The sequence below is a fragment of the Hemicordylus capensis genome, chromosome 1 (genome assembly GCF_027244095.1).
Source record: "Hemicordylus capensis ecotype Gifberg chromosome 1, rHemCap1.1.pri, whole genome shotgun sequence".
Lineage (NCBI taxonomy): Eukaryota > Metazoa > Chordata > Lepidosauria > Squamata > Cordylidae > Hemicordylus > Hemicordylus capensis.
Window position 1 is genome coordinate 296,595,003 of NC_069657.1, and position 27,871 is coordinate 296,622,873.

At 40.5% G+C, this 27,871-nt stretch overlaps 1 protein-coding gene across 32 annotated transcripts in view; it reads right to left on the reverse strand.

The window, feature by feature from the left end:
- Positions 1–27,871, reverse strand: part of DST (dystonin) — a 488,434-nt gene that overhangs the window by 64,242 nt on the left and 396,321 nt on the right. For 28 of the 32 annotated variants that reach the window (XM_053286451.1, XM_053286446.1, XM_053286475.1 and 25 more), the window contains 14 exons: positions 23,754–23,920; positions 22,071–22,230; positions 21,534–21,860; positions 21,214–21,298; positions 19,036–19,277; positions 16,438–16,644; positions 12,128–12,247; positions 11,885–11,992; positions 9,805–10,023; positions 8,665–8,868; positions 5,522–5,753; positions 4,963–5,189; positions 2,953–3,075; positions 1,563–1,664 (listed from right to left, as the gene is read on the reverse strand). In XM_053286451.1, coding sequence (XP_053142426.1) covers positions 1,563–1,664; positions 2,953–3,075; positions 4,963–5,189; positions 5,522–5,753; positions 8,665–8,868; positions 9,805–10,023; positions 11,885–11,992; positions 12,128–12,247; positions 16,438–16,644; positions 19,036–19,277; positions 21,214–21,298; positions 21,534–21,860; positions 22,071–22,230; positions 23,754–23,920 — 2,523 coding nt within the window. The remainder of the gene's footprint in view (positions 1–1,562; positions 1,665–2,952; positions 3,076–4,962; positions 5,190–5,521; positions 5,754–8,664; positions 8,869–9,804; positions 10,024–11,884; positions 11,993–12,127; positions 12,248–16,437; positions 16,645–19,035; positions 19,278–21,213; positions 21,299–21,533; positions 21,861–22,070; positions 22,231–23,753; positions 23,921–27,871) is intronic. The other 4 variants (XM_053286459.1, XM_053286461.1, XM_053286477.1 and 1 more) reach the window with 1 other exon arrangement.

The following is a 27,871-nucleotide window of genomic DNA, read 5'->3' on the forward strand; positions in this document are numbered from 1 at the left end:
ATATTGGTAGTGGTAGTGATTTAACATTCTAGCCTGGTCCAATGTGGGAACAGAAAATGGAGGTTTTCTGTTATCAAGTGGAAACTGAACGACAATTTTCCTACTAATACTACTGAGCTATGCAATACTATAAGACCATTTCTGAATTACTATCAATGCACACCTGCACAGAAATCCAAGAGAGTAAATATGGTAGCCCACTTAAGAGCATCTGGGTACAAATAAATGGAAAAGGAAAGAAAAACATTGTGTTTGGAGTTTACTATAAAACACCATTACAAGGAGAGGATAAGGATGAGGACTATTCAACTTTGGCCCTCCTGCAGATATTGGCCTACAATTCCCATAATCCTGGCTATTGACTAGGGGTGTGCCAAATTGGTTTGAAATCGAAATGGTTCAGTTCGAAGGTTTGTGGTCGAGACAAACCACCTCCAGTTTGGCTCAACCCCAGACCTAACACCACCACAGGGGTTCACCAAACTTTTAAAATAATTTCTTTTTTCCCCACTTACGCCCCTCTGTGGGGCTTCTCCAAGGTGGCCTTCCTTTCCCAAAAAATTGCCTGGTTTGGATGTCTTCAGCACTTTCCGGGTCTATTCCCTATTTTTGATGTGTACAAACCTAATTTGCCCGGTTCAGTTCAAATTAAAACTAGGTTCAAACCAGGGTGGGAAGATTCGGTTTTGCCCGAACCCCCCTTTGATTCGGTTTGAATTCAAACCTGTTTCAAAGAGGTTCAAACCAGTTTGAGCCTCCAATACGGGAATGGGTGGTAGCCATCCATGGGTGCCAAGTACCACCCAAACCCCAAAGCAATCGGACACTCCTACGATTTCCAATAAATTTTTGAAATGTTTATTATTATTGCCCATTATTCCCTATGTGGTGTACCTAGGGTCAAAAAACTTGGGTGGGTGGTAGGCACCCAGGGGTGCCTACCACCCACCAAAAAGCAAAATAATCTGAGACTCCTGCAATAATTTGTGAATTTTTTTTCATTTTTTTATTCCTCCCATAGGCAATAATCGGTATTCCAGCAAATGTATCGCTTCACATTGTGGGGAAAGGGGTGGCCCTGAGTGGAATGTGGTGGGTGGTAGTTCCCAATGGGCGCAGGGAAGCAACCAGAATTATTTCAAAGCAATTGGGCAAAGGGCTGATTTTTTGTGATTTTTTGAAGTTTACGTGTCTTTAAGGTTTTTCCCATAGGGAATAATGGAGTAATGAATAATTCCCCGGCACGGTGGCCATTTTTGAGGCCACTGCACCTGCACAATGGGACCCTGTGTGGCTGGGTCATGGCCGAGTTCTAATACTGTGGCTCAAAATGGATGTCTTTATTTTGTGAAATAGCACATTTCTGCAAATCTATATATTTTAGTGTAACTAAACTAACATATTACACTAGTGCAAATATGCTTGCTCCACCAGTGGTTCATTGCTTTGGAGGCTGGTGAGTGTTAAAACTCTAAATGATCTACTTCTTGACTAATGAAAAATTTTAGTCTTTTAAATTTTTGTTAAAAACTGAAGAATATCATAAGTAAAAACAATCTTACCTGCAAACCATCTTGATACTGAACGGCAGCCTGCATAGCTTCCTCAAGCTTGTCAACACGCTCCTTCCATGTTTTATTTAGAGCATCCCAAGCAGAATTGAGCTGCATTTTAAAAGGATATTCAGTTGAAACAAATGCCTATAAAATAGTACTTAATCTGGGATGGAAATCAAGAAATTCCTCTATCCGTGGTGAAAAATATTTGCAAGAGCCTTCTTAAAATTGTCATGAGAGGCAGGATCTAACTGGTCATTAAATAGAACTGAATATGATTTATCAGGAGGGTTTTTAAAAGAAATGGTTTTCGTTTAGGAACAGCATGCCTTCCACTCATGAGATTGGTGGTTTATAGGGCCACAGTTCAGGCCCTGCAAGCAGAAAACCTTGGGTTCGACCCCTGTTACTTTCAAGGATTTCCGGTTAGATTTCCTTGACCCTGCCAACCCATGTGGTGCCTGATGAAGAGGAAGGGAGGAAAGTGGAGAATGCACACAAGCCAGAGATTCACTTCACTCTTGACATCAATCATGTCTTGCTTCCACGGGGTGAAATATAGTCTGGATCCCTTGCTAACTGGGCAAAGAGGCACCTTTTTAACACGGTGATTCTCTTTATTTAGCAGGAGGAGAGTGACTGGCCCTCTCCACCCCCAGCACAGTACCTCCAGTGACTCTTGCTGGTGTCTGTCTTATGTTTCTTTTTAGAATGTGAGCCCTTTGGGGATGGGGATCCATCTTATTTATTTATTATTTTTCTGTGTAAACTGCTTTGGGAACTTTTGTTGAAAAGCAGTATATAAATATTTGTTGCTGTTGGAAGTGGCTCTTAGTGAGCAAGTTTTCCTTCATTCTCAGCAGCTACATGATCATCATATTTGGGATTAGGTGGCATTTTCTACCAAGTTCTAAGGCCAATTTGGCTTGTTATTTTGTTCCCTTGCAATCACTTTCTTATATTATTCTTTAACCATTTGTCATAGGAAATCTCTAACATAAAGTTGCTCTCTGTGGTACATTATTAGCTAGTTAATGCTGATGAATCTGTAGGGGAGATAGGTTGTGATGTGGGGACATAATATGCTAATGATTCTACATATCAGGGCAAGGATTGAACTATATACAGTACTTCCAGAACTGGGGGGGAGGAGGAGAGAATATATACACACACACACACACACACACACACACACACACACACACACACACACATATCCTAAAATCTTTCAGAATAAAAACAGGTCAGTGTGAGTTTTGTTGTTGACTCCAAAATAATCTGGTTTTTGTACCAAGTATTTATCTTCATCACCATATATCAAGGATTTTGTTCTTGTTGCTGCTGTTCTACCCACTTCACAATGGCATAAAACACCAAGCACTGGCATGACTCTTACCTCATCTATGCTCTTGTTCACTAAAGGTTTGTCAGGTTCTCCACATGCCACTCTGAGTTCAGAGCCAAGGTTCACAACAGCATCTAGTTCTTCTTGTAGCCCATCTATTTCTTCTTTGATAGACTAAAAAAAGAAAAGTGTTAAGCCTTCAATATTTAAGTATTAGAACTTCAGTATTTAGGATTATTAACCCAAATTAATTTATGATGACTGAGTCTCGATATTTTCTATGGGACATTAGCCAACTCTGAGCATGAGGCTGTGCTCCTACAGAATGTACTTCAACTTTATTTAAATAATTATACAGATAAGGTTCTTTACAAACATATGCGGATATAAAATGGTCTTTCGGGTCTTAAACCAAGAAGAAACAAGTAAAGAGCAGATCTACATCACTGGACAGAAAGTTACTAAATCAGTGGCTTAACAATTCCATCTCAAAATATATGATGGAAACTATGTATTCATCTGTCAATAGAAACTGCTTTCAGTTTCAGCAAGCTAAAGTCATAAATATATATAGAAAAAATAATGGTTGACATGTCCCACAGTTTAATGTGGGCAGTTCTGAACCATCTGTGCTGCTGTGGTTTTCTGAAACACACTCCCATGTTGCTGTGCAATAGTGCTGTTTGGCTACTATTTTCCATTGTGCAATCACACATTTTGATGTAACCTGCACTGGAAATAATGCAAGTTGCACTGCAATGTGAAATTGCACAAAATAAGCAGCAGTGGAACAGTCCTTTTGCACAGTAATGCATTTTAGATGTCGAAGAGGTAATGTATGGTTCAGAACCATTCGTGTTATGCTGTGGGACATGTCAGCCAATGCTATGATACTATGAAAATAAGGTTAGTGGTTTTTCTAATTTCCTTTTAAAAGTATCTAGTAGCTCACATTTGTGAAGTGTTACCAAACAACAATAGTGTATTCTAGACACAAGATCTTTCTGAGCAAATGTATGATCCCAGACTCTTGGTATTTTACTCATACTGCAGTGTTTTGTAAACAGAGGCTGGGATTCAAAGACTTTAGGCATGCCCAATGGAGTATGCATGCCCAGTAGGAGTTTTAAAAAATGTTTTCCCCTCTTAAGAATACCCCTCATGCCATATCAATGATTGCTACTGAAAGTCCTCTCCGTCCCAGAAGCACTTAGCTAGGCAGCATGGGTGGAGAGGGACTGCTATCTGAGAAACACAAGTCCAAAGATATATTGGGAATGTAGAACTAGTTGTGCAATTCTTTGAATCTCAGACGGGGGGTGGGGTGGAGATTAGGTCTGTGTAAGAAGTGATGGCCTTCTAAGAACAGGTGAATATTCACTGAATATTCACCACTCAACAGTTGCAATATCAAATGATTGTCATATGTATGCAAAAATCATCACAGCATAAACACCACTAACTGAGCTTACATATCACCTCAAAAGCATTTTTTTTCCAGTTGAAGAAGTTTGCATTTTCAGCTAAGTGTCAGAATGAGACAAAATGACAACATTTTGTGCAATCTCTTCTGTCAGCAGTGCACTAGTCTCTCAGGACAGAACATGCACTGTTGACTACTATCAAGATATGGAATATATGTTCTGGTTACCTGTTGTTGTGGAATCGTTACACATATATAAGAAAAGAAATTCACAAACATGCTACTGGATTTTACATTGGAAAGATTCATCTGGATTATTTATACACAGCCTTGAAGTCCTGAGAAAATCAGCCATGCTGATATGTAAAGGTATTTTTAGGAACACACCATCACCATCTAGCGAACATTCATATCTCATCCCAAGAATCATCAGCAAATACTAGGAGGTAAGCATGCAAAAAATCACAGCCTTAGTCTAACTTAGGCCCACTCAACTTTGCCCCCTCGGCTGTTTTTGGACTACAACTCCCATAATCCCCAACCACAGTGGCCAAAAGCCAGAGGTTATGGGAGTTGTTGGCCAAAATCTGCAGGAGGACCACAGTTGAGCAGGTCTGGTCTAACTGCTTTTCACCCACCTCTGCTGCTTCTTGTTGCTGTTTCACCACAGATGGATCAATCCCAGGTCCTTCTAGTTCCCTGATAAAATCCTGAGTATCTTTAATAGTGGCTACAAGACCCATATGGTCACACCAGAACTTCTCTGCCAGTTCCATAACATCAAGCAATTTTGCTTCCCTTTCCTCAGCGAGGGTATGGATGTCTTCCCAGATGAAGACCATTTGGTCCAGCTTATCTTGAACCACTAAGCAGGAAAATACATTAGTTGCATAGGTAAGCAGATAAGAACCTGCTTTTATAGAGCTGCTAAAGTTACACATAAATTTGTCATACAAAAAAGCTTGTATTTTGAAACGGAAATTTTAAGGGTTAGGGTACCTAACTTTACAAATATTTACAAAAAGTAAATAACTTTACAAATATTAAGTTAATAATGGAATATAAATCAATCAGGCCATTGTATACAACATTCATGTCTCTTGTTAGAGGAAAACAATACAAATTGCAGGTTTTTAAAAATACATTTACTTTACTCCAACTTCAAAGAGGCATTTTCAGTCAGATTTTCTCTTCTACCTTTAGCAGATATGTCCTTATCAGCTCCTTTTGAACGGGAAATCATTTCCTCCCCACGCTGTTTGAGCGTTTCATACACAGGTTGAAGTTTTTCCAGATCTACAGACACATTTTTGTTTTCACCAATCTGTTCTTTAATCTTCTCAACTTCAGCTGAAATGGAGGGCGGCTGCCTCAAACGTTCAACAATGCGCTCCAGACTCTCAATGGTCGAATCTATCTTGTCATGGAACTGAGTAAAAAAAAAAAGAGGGGCAAATTTGTGAGTGACTCATTAACAGGAACATATAAATGGCATGCCATCAGATCGAACCTGAGAAAGATATTTCTGATTTTAAGTTGTTTAAAACTTCCTTAACTGTATTTGATTATAAGTAGTTTCTTTAACACTCTCAAATGGCTACAAGATATATACAGATTTATGCTGCAGAAGAACTATTAGCTCAAGCAGTGGAACTTTATGTTTCTCAGTCCAAATGCCTGAAGCATATACTCAACAAGAGAGGCTAAAAAAACCCAGACCGATTGCATTTATTTTTAAATCACCATATATTAATAGTTTCTTAGATACAATTTTAAAATTGGAAGGCAATAATGATTTTTTCTTTCACCTTACTCATCTACAATGCTAAATGTAATATCTTTGGTTTTAAAATTCCATTTGTCATTATAATAGTTTATCTGATTAATCAACTTTCTCTGAAAGCTCCTGACAAATACTTGTGACTTCCTAGGATTATGTAGCAGGGATGATTAAACTCAGGAGCATGAGCACCTAGATCATCGGACGTTCATGTATGTTCAGAGTAGTACAGCAGCATATAGGCATAATATTGCACTTAACATGTGATGAAAAACTTAGGCTCAGTTCAGACATTTAATGGGTCAGCCTGAAAACTTCACATTGAAAAACAGCGGGATCCTCTTTCCACCCCCATACACATAATGTCAAATATATTGTGTACATTCCATGTGGATGTCAAGTGATGCAGCCATCCAATTTGTGCAATCTTCTCTCTTGTTTGAGGGAGAAGAAATGTGCAAATAGACATGCTGTTAGGTATCTGCAAGAGCCTCTATGTTACATTACATAAACTATACATTTTATTCCTGGCAAGATAAGAAGTCACATATTCACTTAGCCAAGTTCTTATGTGAGTTTTTGATGTGGTTACATTGCTAGAAAGGATTTCTGCAATGTCAATTTCATATTGTTAAATGGTCTTGTGAAAGTGACTTCTTATGATAAAGAAGTAAATAAAATAATAGTGATTCTATTATTTTCCTGTAGGTAACTAAGGTGAAAGGCTGTTATAAGATTTAATCTAACATTAGATTCTTGTTGTTTTAACCTTAGATTCTTGTTGATAAATTCTAAGATTTCTCATGCCCAAAAAGAGGGCATGAAAAATCACTGTCTTCAGCACCAAGAAAGAGGGAGAAGTTACTAAACACATGGACTTAGGGAACCACACTAGCTTCAGGTGTCAGGAGATTTCTCACAGTTTAAGAGAGATTGACATTCATGGGGTTGTTTTAGAGAAAGTGAGTGCATCCGTTGCTCCATCAAACTATTTTTAACAAGGTTAACACGATAAACCCTTGACTGCCCTGCACCAGATAGCCACTGATTGTCCACATGGACAGATGACATTGCTACTGATACTGGCTAACATTCTCCGCAGTGCTGCAACAATGCAAAAAGCCCTGTGGGGGTGCAAAGAGGTTAGAAATTAGCAGCACATCTTCCTTCTTCCTCAGCCCAGTGGAGGTGTAAGGGTGAGTGATTTTCACTGCTCCCTCCTCCATCCAAAAAGACAATCACTTAAAGGAATGTGTCCCCTGAGGGTTGCATAGCTAGACTGCGGAAGAAGATGCACTGCTAATTTCCAAACCTTGTGTGTCCCCAAAGGGGATATGGGGAATGTCTGCCACTGATTTTATCATCAAGTGTTATGTAATGTCCATACAGTTTTTTAAAAAATTCAGTCATTCCATTTTGATCCTGCCCTTCCTCCAAGGAACGGAGGGTGACATACAGGATCAGTGTATCCTCATAACCACCCTGTAAAATAGGTTACGACAAGATGCCGTGAATGGCTCAACATCATCTCTATGCAGAGCAGGGACTTGAAAGTGAGCCTCCCCATTCTAAGCTGATACTTGACTGATGCTTGGAATCATTTGTTTTTTAAATTGGTTCTGTTTTATTTTGAATATTAATGGATGTTTTTATTCATGGTGTTTTTTGGTATATATTGTGGATTTTATTTTGTTTCTCATGCAACTTTTATTATGTACATCACCTTGAGATGTCACAAAAGGAGATTAATACATTCTAAAATAAATCAGCTACAGGAGGAGCTTGATATTTGCAGTGGTTCCATTCCTGGCTGCAACCGCAGATACAGAAATCATGATTATTGAGTCATTGGAGGCTATGTGATCACGGGGATTAGGTTCCTGGTTGTTGAGAAAGTCGCCAAAAATCAGACAAATATGGAGGGGGATGCGGGGGAAGCTCCCCTCCATGCTTTGCTGCTCCCCCTGAGTCATGTTGTGCCCCTGAATGCCCTGCAATTGGCTGAAAATTGTCAGGTTTTGTCTTTTCTTTTTAAAAAACAGCCATTTTGAGGCTCCAAAACACAAAACGGCGGGCGGAAATGACCTCCGCAGTCATTACCGGCCACTCCTGACCCACAGATAGGTGAGGTCGACATCATTTCCCATTCCCCCCCACCCCACATATGCAGAGGTCATTTACATCAACCATGGATTATCTATGTGAATCTGTGGATAATGACTCCGCAGGCATTGAGGCCCTCCTGTATATCACAGTGGCTATTATTTGAGCATATTTTCATAACAGTTTCATTTAAGAGTTGATCAAGACATTTGCCATAGAAATATTGTTTTGAGATAATCCAATTCTATTTTTGCTAAGAAGGTTAGCTTTACCAAAACGAATGTTCCACTCCCTTGACAAATAGGAAACTCAAAACTTTGCACAGAAACGTGGGCGTTTACATGCCATTTCACGGACTAGATTCCTGATAAGCGTAGTATGCACCTTGAGCATATTGACATAAGATGGCAACATCCGCCTGAGGGAATCTAATTGCTCTTTCAATATATAGCATTACCTGTGTAGACTGAGAAATGGCTTCATCCAGTGCCTGAGCTTGCTTTTTGACATCTTCTTTAATTTGACTGTAAAGGGCATCAGCTGCTACATATTTTTCTTGGATTGAAAATCCTTCTTGTGGGCTCAGCTCCAGAAGCTGAGGTCCAGTTTTGTTCATCTTATCTATATGAGGCTTGTGTTCAGCAATCAACTCTCGCAGTTGCTACAGCAAAGCAAAACACTTATCAGTATCTTAGCCTTACACACTGCCACATTGTAAGCTGTCTGCATGTCCAACACATCCAATTGGCAAGGAAGTCTCAACAAATACCCTTTGCATGCTAGGGCAAAGTATAATTCACACTGGATACATCCATTGAGCCATGGGCCTTAAAAAGATTGTTCTGTTTCCAATCCTGTATGCTAGAAAACTAGAAAAGTTGGGTCTCTCACTAATACTTTAAAAGGGATGGTTTAGTATACAATGGAGCAGAGCAGGAACATTTTATCCATTTTGAAGCACATGTTTCTGTGAATCTGAAAAATATTGTATATTCCTGCATACTGTGTATGGTTCATGATGCCTTGGGGGTTTGATTTGAGTGCTTTTTACAGCAATCAAACATTAGGGAATTATCTATATTTATATGTATACAACTTGGCAACTTTTGCAATGCAGTTACCTAATAAATCATTTACATTGCTGACCTCTTTTTGCCAGTTATCTTTTGTTGTTTTGTGTTGTGCCTACACTTTCCAGGATGTTCTTTTACATTCAAAACACTGCTTTTAAAGTAAACTCTTAGAATGTGTGTCTTAAACTTTGATTTCTCTCCAGCTTTTGCTGGAAAACATAAACTACTTTTTGGTTACAGTTTAAAATTATCACCCCTTAAATAATATCTGTTCCTAATTCCTGGTTCTGAGGCAGGCTTTGCTATTCACCTAAATCAGCTCTTATGGACTGGCTGCTTCTCTGGTCTCAAAAACACACACACACACACACACACACACTCCATTTTTATTTAAACTTTTTAAATAGAGCAAAAATGTAACACCTGAGCAGTATGGTCTGCTAACTCTACCATTTTAAGAAGCGGTTTGGATTTAATTTGATGTCTGGGTTTAACTGCATTTGATGAAATGCCTGCAAGCTTACCCGATGTTCTTCTTGCTGTTGCTTTAGAGTTTCATATTCAAGAGCTGGAGCTGGAAGCTGCGAGATGACTGTTTCTGTTTCAGTTAACCATGGCCAAATCTCTTCATAAGTCTCCCAGAACTGGCTAACCAAAGACTGAGCCCGTTCTAGCTGCAAGTTCCGCTTAGAGTTCATTTGACAGAGCACATCATATTTCTGTAAGAGGCTTTCCAGTTTCTTCTGTTAAAGAAATTAACTACAAAATATTTATCCTGTGGTTGAATACATTTATAAGACTCACAGTCCAGTCAGTTATAAAATGTTACACCATCATGCATGAAACCACACTAAAATAAAAGATTTTTTAAGATTATGGTGTAAATCTGGGATACCTGTCTTCACAAGAGCAATTTGGCACCCTGTTTTACAGAACCATAAATTAATACTTCAGTGTATGCCACTTATTGACGGTGTCCCTGACATGTACCTCAAGCATATTATCAAATTAAGATTATTGTGCCATAGCTACAGTAGCCAAAGTATGTAACTGTCCTCCCCGTCCTGCCCCCTGCCTACATATGTGTTACAGTAGTAGCAGACTAACTGCTTTTGAATGAGCATAGAGAAAGAAGTCTGGCAAGCACCAAAAAGTGCTAAGGAGAAGCACAACCAGGAATGATACTCATCCAAAAGTAATCCCAAAATCAAGGGAAGAGTATGATGAACCCCAGGCAGCAGGCGGTCTAGACAGAAGATAGCCTATTATAAAGGAAGGCCTATATATTGTAACTATTAGTAGATATGGGAAACCCACTTTGGAAACAACTATAAATTCAAGGACTAAATAGTTGCTGGAAGAATACAGAGGGAACTAGCCCACCCACAACTACCACTACCATGATAAGAATAAATCAACTAGGTATTGTATAATGTGACTGCAGGAGAGAGGGCATGCCCTCAACTCCTGCCTGTGGCTTCCAGCGGCATCTGGTGGGCCACTGTGCGAAACAGGATGCTGGACTAGATGGGCCTTGGGCCTGATCCAGCAGAGCTGTTCTTATGTTCTATTCCATCATCCGCTCCCCCTCAGACTGACTGACTCTAGGAGCAGCTGGTCCCAGCTATAGCTCAGGAAGAACAAAGCACAAGCATTGTCTGCCAGGAGTGCTCCAAAATGGGAGGAGAGGGTTGTATAATGAAAGTATGAAGGTGGAGAACTGTGTAAGAATAGGGAGCAATTCTTCTCATCCCAAAATACATGCTGATAATGTTACAATCAGCCCGTGTACTGACTGAGAAACCTGGACCAAAGGCAAGGAAAAGTATTTCTTAAGAACATGTTTTCATATCTCCATTTGGTCAGGTAAAAGCTCTTAATAGTGGATATGAAAGCTGAGGCTAATGTTAGACCAATTTCTCAAACTTTTCAAACTTGGGGGTATCTTTTTTCTGGCTTACAACTCTCAGAGACTATGTTTTCCAGAAAAAGGTGATGTTTCTGGGATTCTCCCATGCCTGTCAGCTATAGCACAATCCCTTTTAGAGGAATCCCAATGCATGCTTACTCCCTTTCCTTTGAGATTACCCCACTGCCTACATATTGCAAGAGATGGGGTTGGGGATCAGCATTGCATTAGGTCTACAGACTAACAGCCACAGAATCAACATAATTTTGGCTTAAATTTTCAAAGTACACTTTAGCCCCTCTCAGAATACACTAGTGGACCCCAGCACACAGTTTGGGAATCAATGATGCCAACAGAGATTCCAAGTTAATGCTAAGCAAATGCAAGAAATTTAATTGCAAGCCCTGTGGACGCATCTGGAACATAGAAGGAGGGCACTTGGTCTATGGTATGCTCTCCCTATGGAGGTTTTCATATCACCAGCTGAAGTACTTTCTATTTGCCTAAGTCCTTTAAATATTTAAGTTTTAACTGGCTTTTACATAGCTTTTGTTCTGCTAAGTTTGTTTTAATGTACCATAATTTATTTTTGTATTCAATTACTGTAAACTGCCCTGATATTTTTTTAACCCGAAAGGGTGGGATAGAAATATTGCAAATAAAACAAGACAAAGATTTAAATAGTGTCATATCACCTTCATAGTTTGTTTCTCCTCTTCTGTGCATGTCTTCATAATCTCATCCCCGGATGCAACCAGTTCATCTACTGTATCCTTGTGTTTTAAAATCTCCATGGTAAACGCCTAAAGATAATAAAATAATGGGGCATTAGGACACAGAGCAGAAGCATGCACTTATGATGGGTTGAAAATTAAATCATGGCAGAAAAAGCAACAGCCATTGATTTACATGCAACAGAAGGAATGGCATTTGTTTACCTTCTGAATCTGTAGCTGAGCAGTGGTCTGGTCACGTTCAAGCCTAATATCACCCAGAGACATCAGCTTTTTTTCTGTTTCCTCCACCCAAGCTAATTCAGTATCAGCTGCTTGATCAAACTGAAGAAAGGACACAAAAGTAAGAGAGACTGACTTTTAAGAAAAAAGTATCCTTACTTTCATTTCAAGTCTGAGATACAGGAATCATCGTTCAGTGGTGGGCTGCATTTCTTACATTTAGGAAGTTGCACGTTCAGTCCCTGCTTGTTCTCAGGTAGTAGCAGAACTGAGATAGTCCTCTAACTGACATAGCTAGCTAGCCTGGGACCAATTTCAGAGTAGAAGCCATACCACTCTGTTGCAGAACACATAAAAAAGAGTGTGCATCTGCATGCACACTCACCCACAGATGGATTAATTCACAGAGGAAAATGTGTAGAGTTAGCCCCAAAGGCCAAAATACAAAAAAAGACCCCTGTGATATTTTTAGGCAAAGCTCAAATGTATACAAGAGAAACACAATGGCCCCTCACAACAGCAGCAGTTGTCAATAATACCACCTTCCTTGCTTTAGTGAAAGAAGCCTTGATCCCAACTGAGACCAAAACAAACATAATCAAATGATGATACATTTTAGTTCAGCAATAAATGAAGTCTCTCTTTGAAAGTCTTTTGCTGAAGAATTATGACGTTCACCAGGAGAGTGTCCTGGGATCATTTGAGGGTCAGAGCTGAGAGTCCTAAGTTAGGTGGTTGATTGCTCTGATTGAATATAAGATAGTGACTTATAATCCCTGGACAGTTTCTTTTCTTTCAGGAAACTCTACAGCTCTCATTGGCACTGAGCAGTACATTTAAATCAGCTTATTTCAGACATGTTACAATGGGATGCCAGGAAATGTCAGAGCCACATTGTAATTTATACTCCAACTAGAAATCCCTATCAGAACTCTTACAACATCAAAGGTAATATTAATACCATTTTTTAATCTAGCATTTTGCCAGTCTGCCTTTAAGATCAGTTTTCTGCCTCAATACAGTGATTATTTTGAATAAATCTATATAGTTTCCTTGGATAAAGTGATTTTTTTGTAGAATACTTTATAATTAAAGTTTTGCAATAATCCACTGAGAAATGAATAATGCATTCAAGTTAATAAGGCTGACTCTGAAATAGCCATTTCTGGGTTTTACTGTACAGTGGGGAAATTTTGGAAAAAACCACTTCTGTTAATAGATTACCAAAATAATTTCAGTTTGAACTAGTTTACATTTCAGAATAGGCATATCTGACTCACATATCTGGGCAGAAAGAAGCTGAGGGCCTTAACACATCTAAAACATTTAGAAAGGTACCAGGACGCCATGTAGTGAAGCTACACTGGCCTTTCTGAGCATTTCTCAAACTGGGAATCTAACAGTAAACTGGTTTTCTTCATATGTTTGGGGATATTATGTCAGAGATGGAAATAGCTGGGGTTTTATTTGGGGGATATGATTTGAAATAAAAATATATTAGTGCTGGAAACTTTTAAAGAGCTGGTTAGAGTTAGGGTATGATGACATGACATGCGCCAACTTTTTTTTTTAAAAAAAGAAGTTCACCATGTTACATCCAGAGCCCGTTCAAAGAGGATCTTACCACTTGAGCTTATGGCAAGGTAAGCCACCTATGATACTCCAGCTGAACTACAACTACCATCATCCCCAGCCACAATAAATACTGCTTGGGGATTATGGGAGTTGTACTTAAAAAAACAGCTGAAGTGCAAAAGGTTGCTTACCTCTGGCCTATGGTTTGCTGCACCAGCAAACAAGAGATAAGGATTGGGCAGAGACTTCTGCATGGTTCAGTACTTTCTAGACAGCCCCTGGTAGTTGTATGTAACAATTTTCACCACATATCTGCATCCGATGTGGGGAACATCTAAAGCAGAGATAGCCAACTGGCAGCTTAAAGGTCAAATCCAACCTCTAGGAGAGGAGAGCTGGTCTTGTGATAACAAGCATGACTTGTCCCCTTAGCTAAGCAGGGTCTGCCCTGGTTGCATTTGAATGGGAGACTAGAAATGTGAGCACTGTAAGATATTCCCCTCAGGGGATGGAACCGCTCTGGTAAGAGCAGGCGGCTTCAAGTTCCCTCCCTGGCATCTCCAAGATAGGGCTGAGAAAGACTCCTGCCTGCAACCTTGGAGAAGCTGCTGCCAGTCTGTGAAGACAATACTGAACTAGAGAGACTAATGATCTGATTCAGTATATGGCAGCTTCCTATGTTCCTATGTCTGGCCTCAATAAGGCCTCTGACCCCAAGGATCCTTTGATATGAGGAAGAAACAACATTGCCCGCCATGTTTTAGCTCAAGACTTGCAAGAAACTGAGAATCACTGCCTTTTAGTTAGTATGCAAAACACTTCAAGTCTTGTTTTTTCATTTCTTTCAAACCTGATTTTCTGAACACAATGTCATACATAAGAGTTTCTTGCCTAGCTTTGTTTCCCACCTCGCAGTGGTCATCTAACCTGCCTTGACTGGATACGAGACCTTTCTTACATTCCCATGCCACACCAGTAAATACAGTACTTGCGAGGCCTCCTTTAAAAATGAGCACTATGTTGTGAATACATAAAATAAATTTCTGTGACCGACATCTAGACTAATGAATCACTTGCACAATGAACAAAGTTGTGCACCTGCAAGAGAATCATGGAACTGGGCAAAATCCCCAAGATACACTCTTGTGCAAACGATCCCTGCAATGTCAATGGATGGAAGAAGAGGTTTCCCAGCAAGAGGAACAGGTTGTGCACCTTTTTGCACAAGAGCAAGGATGTTTGCGCTAGCACAACACTAGTCTGGAATGGAGCTGTAAGTCAGGAGACTTAGCACAACTAGCAAGTGCAACACATTTGTGCAAGTGGTTTGTTAGTCTATATGTCAGCCACTGTACATTATATTATCTAGTATATTAGTTCTCCTGGGTATGCCTTGGAATGTGCGTCCCAGAGCCCAGCTGATTGGCTGGGTGGCGGATGCGCCTGATTGGCTGAGGCACACCCAGGAGGATCGGTTGCCATGGCGGTGGCCCGGCCATGGATGCCAGAGGTGGCGGGCCTGTCCTGTCCTGGCCGCGGAGGCAAGGCCCAGGAGGGGGGAAAGAAAGGGGGGGCAGAAGTGGCAGTGGGGAGGAGAGGTGGCTGGGCCCAAAAGCAGAGACTGGGGCAGAAGGTGGGGCGAGGTAACCGCCAGCCCCAAAGAGCTCACAGATGCTCTGTGCGGCATTGGCTACTACTACATTATACTACAATCCTGAAAGACAGACAATAAACATAGATAAGGTGACAGCTTTTATTTTATCAACTTCTATTGGTGAAAGCATATGCAAATTTTAGTTATGCAGAATTTCTCATCAAGCCTAACAAACTGACCAAATTAACTCAAAAATATTCTTTTGTCAACATATGCTAGTTACACAAGAAATGAACCATTTAAGCTATTTGAGGAAAGCTGGTGATTTATATTTTTGTGGCTACAGAGCCACTGTTATACTATTCATTCATATCATCAAACTTAAAAGTGAAATTTAATGGTTATGCTGTTGTGTCTTATTACTTGATCATGAATCATGGCTGAAAATAAATTATGTAGGCCTGAAATTTCTCTACATTACTCATGAGTAATTCTTTATCATGCTGTTTAATCTACTTCAAACAGGCCTTTATAAACACTTGCAGTCACTTCACATTTATAATCAGAATCTTTATTTGGCCAAAACATTCTGTTTTTTAGAAGAGAGGCATATGAACTGAGTCACACTAAATTCAAGGGCCAAAAAATAACAAATCAACAGCTTTAATAATTCTGGCCATTGCAAACAATGTTTTGTCTTTCCTGAGAAACCCTATCCATGGGCTATCTTAAGCATTTTTACTTTAAGCAACTGTTTACACAAGATGATATTTGACCTACATAGCAGAATCAATTACAAAAGTTACAAGGTTTGAGTTTTACAGTTCTTTGTCTGGAGAAATTCCTGCAGAAATCACTGCAGGATGCCACTCATAACACTACCCAGTATGAACTGATCTGTAATTTCAGAGTAAACAAGACTGTGGATGGCTACAATGTCTGGATTTGCTTTGGTTTAGAACCCAAGTCTGAAAACTATGACCAAGGCCTTTCCAAGCTGGGTTTAAATTCTTGTGTAAATTTGGCAAATGTATGCCACTAAAATGATGCTCAACTTCATATTCAGGCACAGATTCCTAGATATTTCCATCGTATACAGAAGGAAACAAGGAGTTTTTGTTACCTGCTGTGATCTTAAAATAGCAGCATCAATCTCTTCCACTTTCTGCGTTATCGTGTCCGTCACTGATCTGTACCGTTTGTTATCTTCTGTTACCATTTTGTCAATCCCTTCCCTTGCTCTCCATGGCACCAGTTCTAGCAAAGCACTGCTGACTTCATTGAGAGTGTCCAATAAGCTTTTATTGTCTTTTGCTTCTTTTTTCAGTTCCTAAAAAAAAGTATGTTTGTAATAAGCATGTTGGCATAGAAGCAAAATATGTACAACTCAAAGGTACCACATGGTGTTTACGTTTGATCCCCCCCCCCCAATTTTTTATTCAGTCTAGAAGGAAAGAGCTGGAATGTTTTCCTTGTGAATTAAAGCTGGAGACAACAATTGCCTTTGCTTTTGTTATTGTAAGTAACTTGACAGAGAAGCAGGTGATTCCTGAAGGGAAGTTTTGACAACTTACTATTTAAATACATTCTTGAGAACCATAGGGCAGACTACAATCCTTGGGGCTAAACAGAGTTGCCAGTCAAGCAAACCAGAGGAAGAAATCCAATATATTTCTTACATTTTGCAATTGTTTCTCCAATTGAATAAAATCAAGGGCGAAAAGAACATCAAATTATCACATAAAAATGAGTACATAGTCACTGGCCAACTTCTAGACCAACCAAGTCATCATACACACGCTATGGGAGAGGAGCAATTTCCCCTTTATAGCTGATTGCAACACCCAAAAATATGTCCCTGAGGGTTGTACAGAGAGTCACAGTCAGCCACGGAGGGAAAGGGATAAAAATCACCCCTCCTCTGTAGCACATGCTATGTATTCACAGCACATTAGACTGGATGTTGGCCACTGATTCTAGTGTCAAGCAAATATCTTAATAGCCAAGTGAACAATTGGCTTTATATTTATATTTACTTATATTTACAGTAAAAATATATATATTTTAACTGTGATTATTGAATAGTAAGTGTGCCATGGATACATCTTTGATGTGGATACATCTTTGATGTGGTTAACTTATAACTTCCATATCTTATAATAATCACACCAGTGTTATCTGCACATGACAATTATCCTACTTTGTGAAGCAAAGGAGTTGTGCCACTGGCATGTAAACTAAGCACACAACTCCATTTAATGTTAATAATAGTGTAGAATAGTGAGCTGGCCAGAAATCTAAATGCTCCTGAAGAATAATCACATGTTTAAACAGGTATTTGGAGTGCTTGTAGAGGAGCAATTCAGATAAACACCCTCTCATGTGATTAAGGGAGTCTCTTAAGGGGACACCCTGACACTGCAGCAGGACATATGTTGGTGATGCCAGGGTGCTGGGCTGCATCTCATCCAAAGTGGCACATTGTGTTTTAATGTTTTATTGAAATGAGTTTTTAAAAAACTTCTCTTGTTGAAGTTATTTTCCCTCTTTAACAAAAGGTGAAGTCTAAATTTCTAAAATAAATAAAAATAAAAATAACATTTGCACCATGCCAATACTGTCAGGACAGCTTATATGGTTTATCCCATTTTATTGTCACCATAAACCCAGGAGGTAGGTCAAGTGACATACCCACAGAAGGTATTTAAACTAAGTCTCCTCAGTACAGGTTCTGCAGTCTTTCAGCTACACTAAACTGGCAAAGGCAAGATGCAAAGGGCTGTGCCCTAACTATTTGTTCTGCAGAAAGAATAGCTTCTGTTTGTGCAATTGGAGAGGGGGGCAGGTTTTTCTAATTCACCCTTTCCTGCTGCAGGTCCCCATGCTGCAGGCCATCCTCTTTTGGTGGCTCTCTAAATCCATTGGAACTGATTTTCCGGGGCACAGAAGCCTGCAGAGGGGATGGGCAGCAGCAGCAAAAATCATGCTAACCCGTTCTCCATGAACAGAACTGGTTCCATGTTTGGAACAACTTCTTAAGTTGTTAGATACAACCCAAAGCCCTCGCTACTAGTTTAGTCAAATAGAATCTCACATAAGTATGCCTAACCTATATGGAAGAGATGGACATACAAAGGTCTTCTTTGTCTATAACTGTATGGCCTCCCCAGCTGCGCCACTCACCAGCCCCTATGGAGGCACCATGGAGGTGACTGGGATGCAGCATGGCACCACCAGAATGGTGGGGGTCTCTCCAGCAGCAAACTCCGAAGGCACATTCAGCCTGGGCAGCCAGACTGACCAATGTGCCATGGCAATGCCATGGACACCCGCCAGATAGCACCATCTGATGAGGTGGATGTGGGGAGTGGGGATGGGTGGGAGAAAGTCAGGCTGGGGGTGGGGGCAGAGGGGCCAAGGGAATTGAATCGGATCTGGAGGAATTAATAAAGCAACTTGGAGTGGGACAAGGAAGGGCAGAGCCTGGATGTCCAGCCTGCAACTCAGCCTTTTAAAAAAGCCAGGCCCATGATGAGGAAGCTGATGTGTAAAAGATAGGCCTGTGGTTCTCTGATGGAGAGGCCAGCACTGCGACCTGACCCACACGGAAAGAGGAGGAACAGGGTGAATTTAACCTCCTTCCCTGTCTCTGAGGCCTCACCAACAAGGCAACTGTCCTTGTGCAGGGTGGAAGGCAGATACCGGGGCTGACAACACCCACCTTTTGTCTTTCTTGTGCTTGAGTCAACTCTTCACCTTTGGGTATCTGAGTATCATATGAAAGCAATTCCACTTCAACTTTGTCAAGCCAAGTGCAGAGCTCCTCATGAGTTGAATGCAGCTGACCTGAAAGCTGCAAAGCCTGCTCTAAAGTCTTGGAGACATCAGAACTCAGCTTGGTGATGTCCTTGTACCTCGCTTTAATGCCTTCCAATTTATCTTGAATTATGACTACTTCATCACCTGCAATATGAAAGGGGTAAAACAAATAAAAAACCAAATCTAAAGAAATGAAGAAATTTATTTTTTTGACCAAACTAACACAAACACTTTTTTTTCTATGCATGGACACTGCACTGTGTATATGTAGGGAGGACCCAATCTTTATTACTCAGGCTGCAGCTGCTACATTGTTCAGGATACCTCTCAGGACATGGGAACTCAGCAGTAGCATTGCAGTGCTTGGAGGAGGCTGATAGCCTTTCTTTCTAACAATGAGTAGCAGTTTTTGGCTGTTAAACTCTAAGTTATCTAACACTTAAAAGAAACTCCGACCTCCTTTCAGTGGCTAACATCCTAAGGTGGAAGGACACTGCTATGGCATAGTTCTACTATGACAGGAGCTTGTGTTACAGACTAGTGCTATGCTACGGTAATGCTGTTGTGCTAGCTTAAGGATGTAGCACAAGGATGTTGCACAAAGAAAAGAACACCTGGTCAGGATTTGTCCTTGTGTTAGCAGATTTTCACAAGTTGTGCAGCAACTGCACCACAACATCATTGCTCAAGGCTGTTCAACAACATTTTTGCACAAGGTTGTTGCACAATGACTGTCACAACCCTCATTACACAGCCTTGTAGCATAAACCTGCAGATGTCCCAAGGGAGGTCTTCTGCCAGTAGGTGTGCAACATTGTGGAGTGCCACAACTTTGTGAAGCTCTGCAACCTTCTTGTGCGAGAACAGATTTGTTGCCTATGCAGGTGCACCATTGGTCAGGATGAAAGTCAGTAAGGCTGTTCTCACAAGCAGCACACCCCAGGCTAGGGAAGCCCAGCCTGGGTTGGGTTGCTTGTGTGGAGCGCCAGGATCAAGCTCCATCCCAGCACTGCCCTTGTGGGTAGCCTGACTTTTTGCCTTGGCCCTTAACCCCAGCGCCGGGGTCATGTGTACGCTCAGACGGCACACAGTCTGAGTGCCCACAGAGCGGGGAGGCAAGCACACCTGGCTGAGGGAGGATCCCTCAAATGCACTGCACTCCTGGCGTGGTGCATTGAGGAATACCAGAGGTCTTTCTCCTCTGACTCCCTGCTCTGCCATGCGCAGGGAGGCAGGCAGAAGCCTGCTTCGCCACCGGTCATGCGCACAACCACTGTGTCTTCAGGCAGGCTCTTATATTCAGATGTTGTTATATGCAAATCAATTTAACCTTTTAACAAATTATCAATGAATCTATTAGTAGCCAGATGATTAATCAATTGACAGCAATAATTACTAGTAAAAAATACTGTAGTTTTCCCCTTAATGAATAATCCAACCCCCACTGATAAACGTATAATGAAAGTCAAAATATAAACTGCACTGTTCCCTACACTGGATTTTCCTTTTGTGAACAATAGAAGTTCTAAATTTGAAATAGGTTTCCCCCACTCCCTCCTTCCAGCCCCAAACTATGTATTTCTTGGAGAGTTCATGGAGTTAGATACTGGAAAATGTAGAATATGTTGGTCTACAAACCAGACATGCTGTGTGCAATTGGAATGCAACTTTCCCACAGTACTAGCTCTAGGGGGAGAGAAGCAGCCTCTCTTATGGCAAAAGGTACACTTATAACTCAGTTCATTTATGAGCTTTTCTGAGATTCACTACCAGTGTTCTCTCTAATTTTTTTTGGTCTTTGTGCAGAATGAGTTTTGTTCTGGGCGGCAGTACCAAGACAATGTGAGCACACATACATTCAGAGAGGGACCTTCCTGATTAAACCTGAGCGGGATCTAAAATTAACTGAGCGGACAACAAAAAACATGCGAGCACGCACACACATGCCTTAGAGGGAACATTGTTCACTACAGTATTTTCCTATTTATCCCCCTCCCTTGCGCAAAAACACCCCAGTTCATGTTGGGTCATACATTACTTGGTTTTGTTGGTTAAATATTCATTTCCTTCTGGTCCTCACCTGTAGTTTGCTTGAGAAGTTCCAAACCATTTTGTATAGCCTGATCAACATTTTGCTTTCTAAGCAGAATCTCTTCTTGAAGAACCTAGGAAATAGTAGAGTTTTTAATTTAAAGAACAACAAACAACAGAGAAGTCATTGTTGAAAAACTTTCTACTTTAAGCAACCACATGTTCTCTCTGAATAAGTGATGGACAGAAAATAAAGGCTTAAAAACAAACAAATAAATAGGAATAATAATTAAAATGATAAAATACAAAATTAATTCCCAAAGTGCTAATAATGGTAAAATAAAAGCAACAGAAAATAAATGCAAATACCAGCATTTCAGCATGTTGTTTCACAAGAAAGTCAGTATTGTAGTCTTGGACTGCCAGTTTGCTCAGTTTCTCATGAACTTCATTCAGCCAATTCATCAGTTCAACTTCATCCTCTCCAAATATCTGAGCATTACAATACGCTTGCTGGAGAAGTTCAGCCCTACTGCTGCTTTTCTCTTGAATCTCAGTGTATCGGGCTTCGGAAGAATCTAGTTTCTCCTGCACCATATCTTTATCTTCCCTGGAGCAAAATGTCTTTAAAGCCTGACCAATACTAATAGCTTGCTGTAAATTTGGATTGCGAGTGATGATGTCTTCCTCTAAGGCCTAAATGAAGTTATTAAAATTGTTTTTAAAAAAAGAAACAAAAGAAAAAACAAAAATAAAACATATAACCAAATATGAACATAACTAAGAACAGAAATAACATAACACCAATAAGAAAGAAGGGTATAAACAAATACAAAAGAACCATGAATTCTAATTTTCATTGGACAAGCAGGGGGAAGTCAAATAAATGACACATGAAGGTCTTACTTTATGCTGAGAAATTTGTTGTTGTAGTTTGGAAGCTTGTGTTCCAATGGGTTCTGAATTTGAAAGCCTCTTCTCAGTGGTGGTTAACCACTCAACCAGTGGTTCTAATGTTTCATGGAACTGCTGTGCTACCGCTGAGATATCTTCCAACTGACGATTCCTGTAACATTTCAAGACAAAAGGCATTTTGGCGTGGAGGTACATGTGAAATATTCGAAATTTAGAATATCCAATTGTACATATAACGGAAAGTGTAAATAAATTCATGGATTAGAAATATCAAATCTGTAAACAACAATTCAAAACAAGAATGTATTTAGACAAGAATAGGCCTGTATAAACAGAACAAGAGACTGTAATATTTTACAGCCTTTGTTTAATTACGTTTAACTACACCCATATTTACTAGCTGAAGAGAACAAACTACATTGACTGAAACATTTTTTATGGAGTGCTAAACGAAACCCCACTGCTTCAAACAGTGAAATGCTGTGTTACAAAGAATACAAGGCTGCTACTGAAAATGTCAGTTCTGTGCCAGTTTACCTCATTCCACTCTGTATTTTTGTGTCAGCTTACCTCTCATTCTGATATCACAATAATGTGCATTTCTCTGCCCCTACTAATAACTGCCAATGATATGGAGAGAGGGAAAGGAAACACATCATTATGAAATCTGGACATGAGTCAAGTTGAACTAGACATTTTGTAAACTCAACACACTGCTGCCATTTTGGTTGGCAACCTGACATTCATAGTAATGTGTGGTCCTGACCAGAGATGAAACATGAATTTGAGCAGGCCTCATACAGGATTGCTATTCTGATTAAAAAGTCAACTTTGGGGACAGGCAGCTTTGGTTTCTCTGCACAAACACCCTTCTTGAGCATAGTGGATGGAACAGATTCTTGTGGATTGGGGAGGGAGAAATGCTTGAGGATGCATGTACTCTAACACCAATTCCTCTTCTGCACAATCATGGGCATGGCATTCCCCTCACAGTTTAAAGAAACATGTGTGTGTGTGTGGGGGGGGTGGGGGTGCTCAGAGGAAGCAAAGCTCAGGGTTCACCTCTTCTGAACTCAATCTCTTCCTCTTTTAGGGCACACACTGAAGGAAAGCTAGTAGTGACAAACTACTTGCTTCTTTTCAGCCTAGTGTTGCCAGTATTCAGAGGCAAAGTAAAGGCAGCACACATATCCAGCATTTGGTGCCTGCTAATTCAGGATTACAGTGGGAGAGGAACCAGGGATCTTGTTTTTAAAAATCATGATTCCTTTGCATTCAATGGAGGTCCCTCCACAGTATGCAGGAAACCAACTCTGGCCCTTGTCCTGGGCCTCCTTTGGAGCCCACTGTGTCCACATGCTAGACATCCACTTTAATAATATATACATATTTAAAGTTATTTCTATACTGCTTTTCATTAAAAACTAGAAAGCTACCATACATGGAGCAATGATGTAATGTTTAGGCTCTACTAGACTGCCACACCCACTTTTCTCATAATAAAAGCAGTGATATATTCTAAGCCATTTTCTCAGGCAGACTCCAAATACAAACACGAGTCTTGTAATCAACAGATTGATAATGTTTACAAAGCTTCAAATGATATAGTTTGTCATGCTGCATTGAAGAGCATACCCTGCTCTACTTCTCAGTGAACAAAAACAGTTCAAGTACCTCATTTCCGCTTTATCGAGCAATGCATCCCATCTGCTATCCAGGAGGCTCAGCTGTTTCAAGATCTTCTCTTTATCAGCGGGCTCTGCTGACTCTGCAATTTTCTCCCCTTCACGCTTGATTAGTTCAACAGTGGGTTTGCGGTCATCCAGCAATCTCTGAAGAAGCTGGAGACAAAATAATTAAAAATCAAATTGCCAAGGAATGACTGGATTGCTAGAAAGCTGTAAAAAGAAGAACTGGCAGATTCTTCAAGGTCTTGTTTACTGGCAAAAGGGGTAGGCTTAAGGGAACACTTCTCTGAGATGGCAGGAAATAGTTCTGGTGCCAGAATTACAAAGCAAATACTGTAATTTGCACAAGTACAAGTAATTTTATTATTAGAGTTGGAAGCAGATTGAGCTAACCATAATGTCAACCATACAGTTTCAACTTCTTCATGCTCCTTTCCATACATTATTATTCAGATTTCTATCTAATGCTATACTGAAAGCTCACGGTGGGCTACAAATTTATGTGCGCTTATTGCCTATTGTGAGCTACTGATGCAAACACTTCAGAGAGAAAAATCACAATCAACATTCAGTGAGGTCATTCTCACAACCAGCTCTACCTGGGCTACTTTTATATGGAGTATCTGTGATTGATTTATGATTACAGATGACATAGCTTTTGTATAGTGGAGTCATAGATTGTGGATCAATATTGTTCAGTCTTACCTATATTCTACATTTTAAAAGATATTTGATTATTATACAGATTGATGTGTAGATTGCATATTGGGGTTCTTTTCTTCATCAGCATTATTTTTTGGAAATGTAAGGTTTTCTGTAGACACCTAGGATCAGCCCTACCCAGGTAGAGCTGCATCTAAGAACCACCGGGATTGGGAGGTTTTTTTAACCCAGGCTAATAGTGTGCCCTTCTACCCTGGTCATGTGAGTGCCCAGTAGCGGGGAACTCCCCCAATGCACTGCACTCCCAGCGTGATGTGTTATGTGATGCCAGAGGACTTCCTTCGCTGGCTCTGGTGCTCACCACAGTGCCACTCGTGTACTGTAAGAGCGGCAGAGTTTTTAGGCCAGCAGTGCTCATGTGAGGGGAGGCAGGTAGGAGTCTGCCTCCCCAGCCGCCCGCCCTCCCCACCGCCAGGTACGTGGGTCATTTGAAAGACCTTAGTAGAAGATTATGACAGCTCCTCAGGATATTTCTGAAAGACGTGGATGCACTCAAACAAGATGTTCCCATGAAGACAGAGATAGATTTGCACAAGACTTCCTCATGACTACAGATGCTAAAAAGGAATAGACTTGCCTAGCTCAAAGATAAATTGTGTAGTCCACCAAAACCACTTGCAGAATCAATATCTTTGGGATAAAAACATATATTATTATCGAGATCAGTAACTAATTGTCAAGAGCCAAATCTCCCCTCAGAAGGATACAGGCTCTTTACCCCACCCGCATCCGCTGCCTCCTCAGAGGCAGGAGAACCATGTGAAAGGAGCAGTGGCTTTGGCAGCAGAAGGTACAGCCCATTTTGGGAGGTGGGGCTTGTCCTGTCACTCCACAACTTCTTCCTGTAAAGCTAGTTGCTGACCAGGATGTTAGGGCAATTTATTACATTCAGCAAACTGGAAAAGTCATTGCACAGTGGGGACAGCAATATCAGGCCTGCTTTGGCCCCCATGTGTTTGCCTTAAGCTTTGTATCCATATGACCAGTAATGAATTATAATTAACCCACAAAATCTAGAGGTGGAGATTGCATGTTATTGAGTATATGGTCACAGGACTCTCTGTGTGTATGTGCCATGCAGCCACTATGGTAAACATACAGAGGCAGGCATGATGAGAAGGAAGGTCACTGCACATTTGTATTACTCAGTTTGCTCAATGTGTGTACAGGCCTATTATGCTCTAGATCAGGGATTCTCAATGTTGGGTCCCCAGATAGTGTTGGACTTCAACTCCCATAATCCCCAGCACCAGTGGCCTTTGTTGGGGTTTATGGGAGTTGAAGTCCAAGAACATCTGGGGGCCCAACGTTGAGAATCCCTGCTCTAGATGTTTTGTGTTCACAGAAATTCAGTATGAAGGCACAAGTCCTAATCATGCTCTCCAATCTTTTCATGAGTAAAATCTTCAGCATCAGTATCGCAACTATTGCGAGCAATCCGTAAAAGTGATTGGAGGCCTATGCACTCAAGTCTAAATGATTTAAATGGGAAATCAAGCATGTTTAACTTTTTCTTGATTGTGCCCCAAAGTAATTTTATGCATATTTGTATGCTAATCTCAAATATTATTTCATCATGTACAGCTGCACCTTTGGCTGTTCTCTTATCCAGATAATCAAAGGATTTGTTTCACTAAGCATCATGCAGTGCTTCTTCCCTGAGAGTTGCTTTCAGTGCTTCAACCAGTCTCCCGCTCCTCCTGCTTTGTTTTAGACAGTCTGAAGAACTCAACTTCTCTGATGCGGTACAAGCTGCAACCTGCTCCTCAAGGACTAATCATTTATTTTAAAGAGCAGTTATTATAGATCTGGTTTCCAAGTTGCACGTGTCATATTTACTCCACTATGCCCACTATAGTATTTAACAAGAATTTAGTGGGGTAACTCTCCATCTTTAGTAGTACCTTGTTAATCGTGGACCTGATATCCACAGTTTCGCATATCTGCAGTCAGGTAATTGGCATCCGAATTTGTTATATGCGTGGAGGAGGAGCAAAAAAGGGTTAATTTTGCATATCTGCACATTGGGGTGGGTGGAAATAACCTCTGAGGTCATTTCTACCCATCATTTTGTGCAAGGGAGCTATTTTCTGGCTCATTTCTGTTTTTAAAAATAGGGGAAAGTGGTTTTTTGCTGGAAAAATGCTAATTGCAGCATTTGGTAGGCATTGCTGGACAGTTGGGGACAGACTGAGCACAGTAGGGCACTTTCCCCCATGATTTTAGGGCAATTTAACTCATTTTGGCACTTTTTACAAAACCTCCGGGAACCTAATCCTCACAATCCCATAGACACAATTACTAGGGCTGTAATTGGGTGATTTGTTTTGGACACAAATTGAATTTTAAAAATCGATTTGTGCATATCCCTAACAATTACTCAGTATTCACTGCTTTCTTATCCATGGTAATTGCAGAGAACGGGACCCCAGCAAATACTGAGGTTCTCCTGAATTACAAACAATGCTTTCAAAGCCTCTGCAGGGGTGTGTTCTGCTATCAACAGAAGATAGAGGGGAACTGATGTTACATCAAGATGCTATGCCAAATTAGACATTCACAGTAGATTTTACAAAATTCCACAGAGACCAAAAGCATCAGGAGATGATGGCCTGGGAGGGAAGGTGAAAGCAGGCCTAGAGTTCACTCCCCAGTAATCCTCATCTGGAGGCAGACTCAGAGCGCAAGGAATAGAAATACCCATCTGGCTTCACACTGAGAGTCAGACATGGGAACAAGGAATGCGTGAGGGGAGATTTCAAACTGATGGGAGGATTGAAGTGCTGGCAAAAGACTGAAGTTGATTTCCGCTTAAGGGAGTAGCTCTCCAGCACTACATTAAATTTAACTAGAACATTCCCCAAACCAAAAGAGATCTGCATATGCATGTAAGCAATGTGGGATGTTTTGCTGCCTGAAGGAGAGCACCAAATGTTCTCCCTCCCTTTATTTATTTTATTTTTCTTAAAATCACATCTCCAGTTCCTTCCTTCTTTCATATCTCTTTCTCTTCCTAATTCAAAAGGAAAGAAGCTGTATGGTGCCAATATCCCCTTTTTTTGAAATACTACAAATGAATTCCACCTCCAATTCTGGTGTCCTTTATATATTGTACTATTACGCACCTCACTTTGCTCATATTGCTTCAACAAACATAGGATATTCATTCACTCAGGTCCAATTTACACAGTCATTTGAGGCTTAGGTAAAATGTAGAATACTGCAGGATAGGGAAAGTCTGCCTGTGTTAGGTGATCCGCAACAGCATTTTCACATAACCAAGCCATTAATACCAGCATGCCATTTTCCAGCTACAGATATGGTTGATTGTATTGGCCCTGAATATGCTTCAGTAAGGACAGACCAGGGCTACCCTAAATC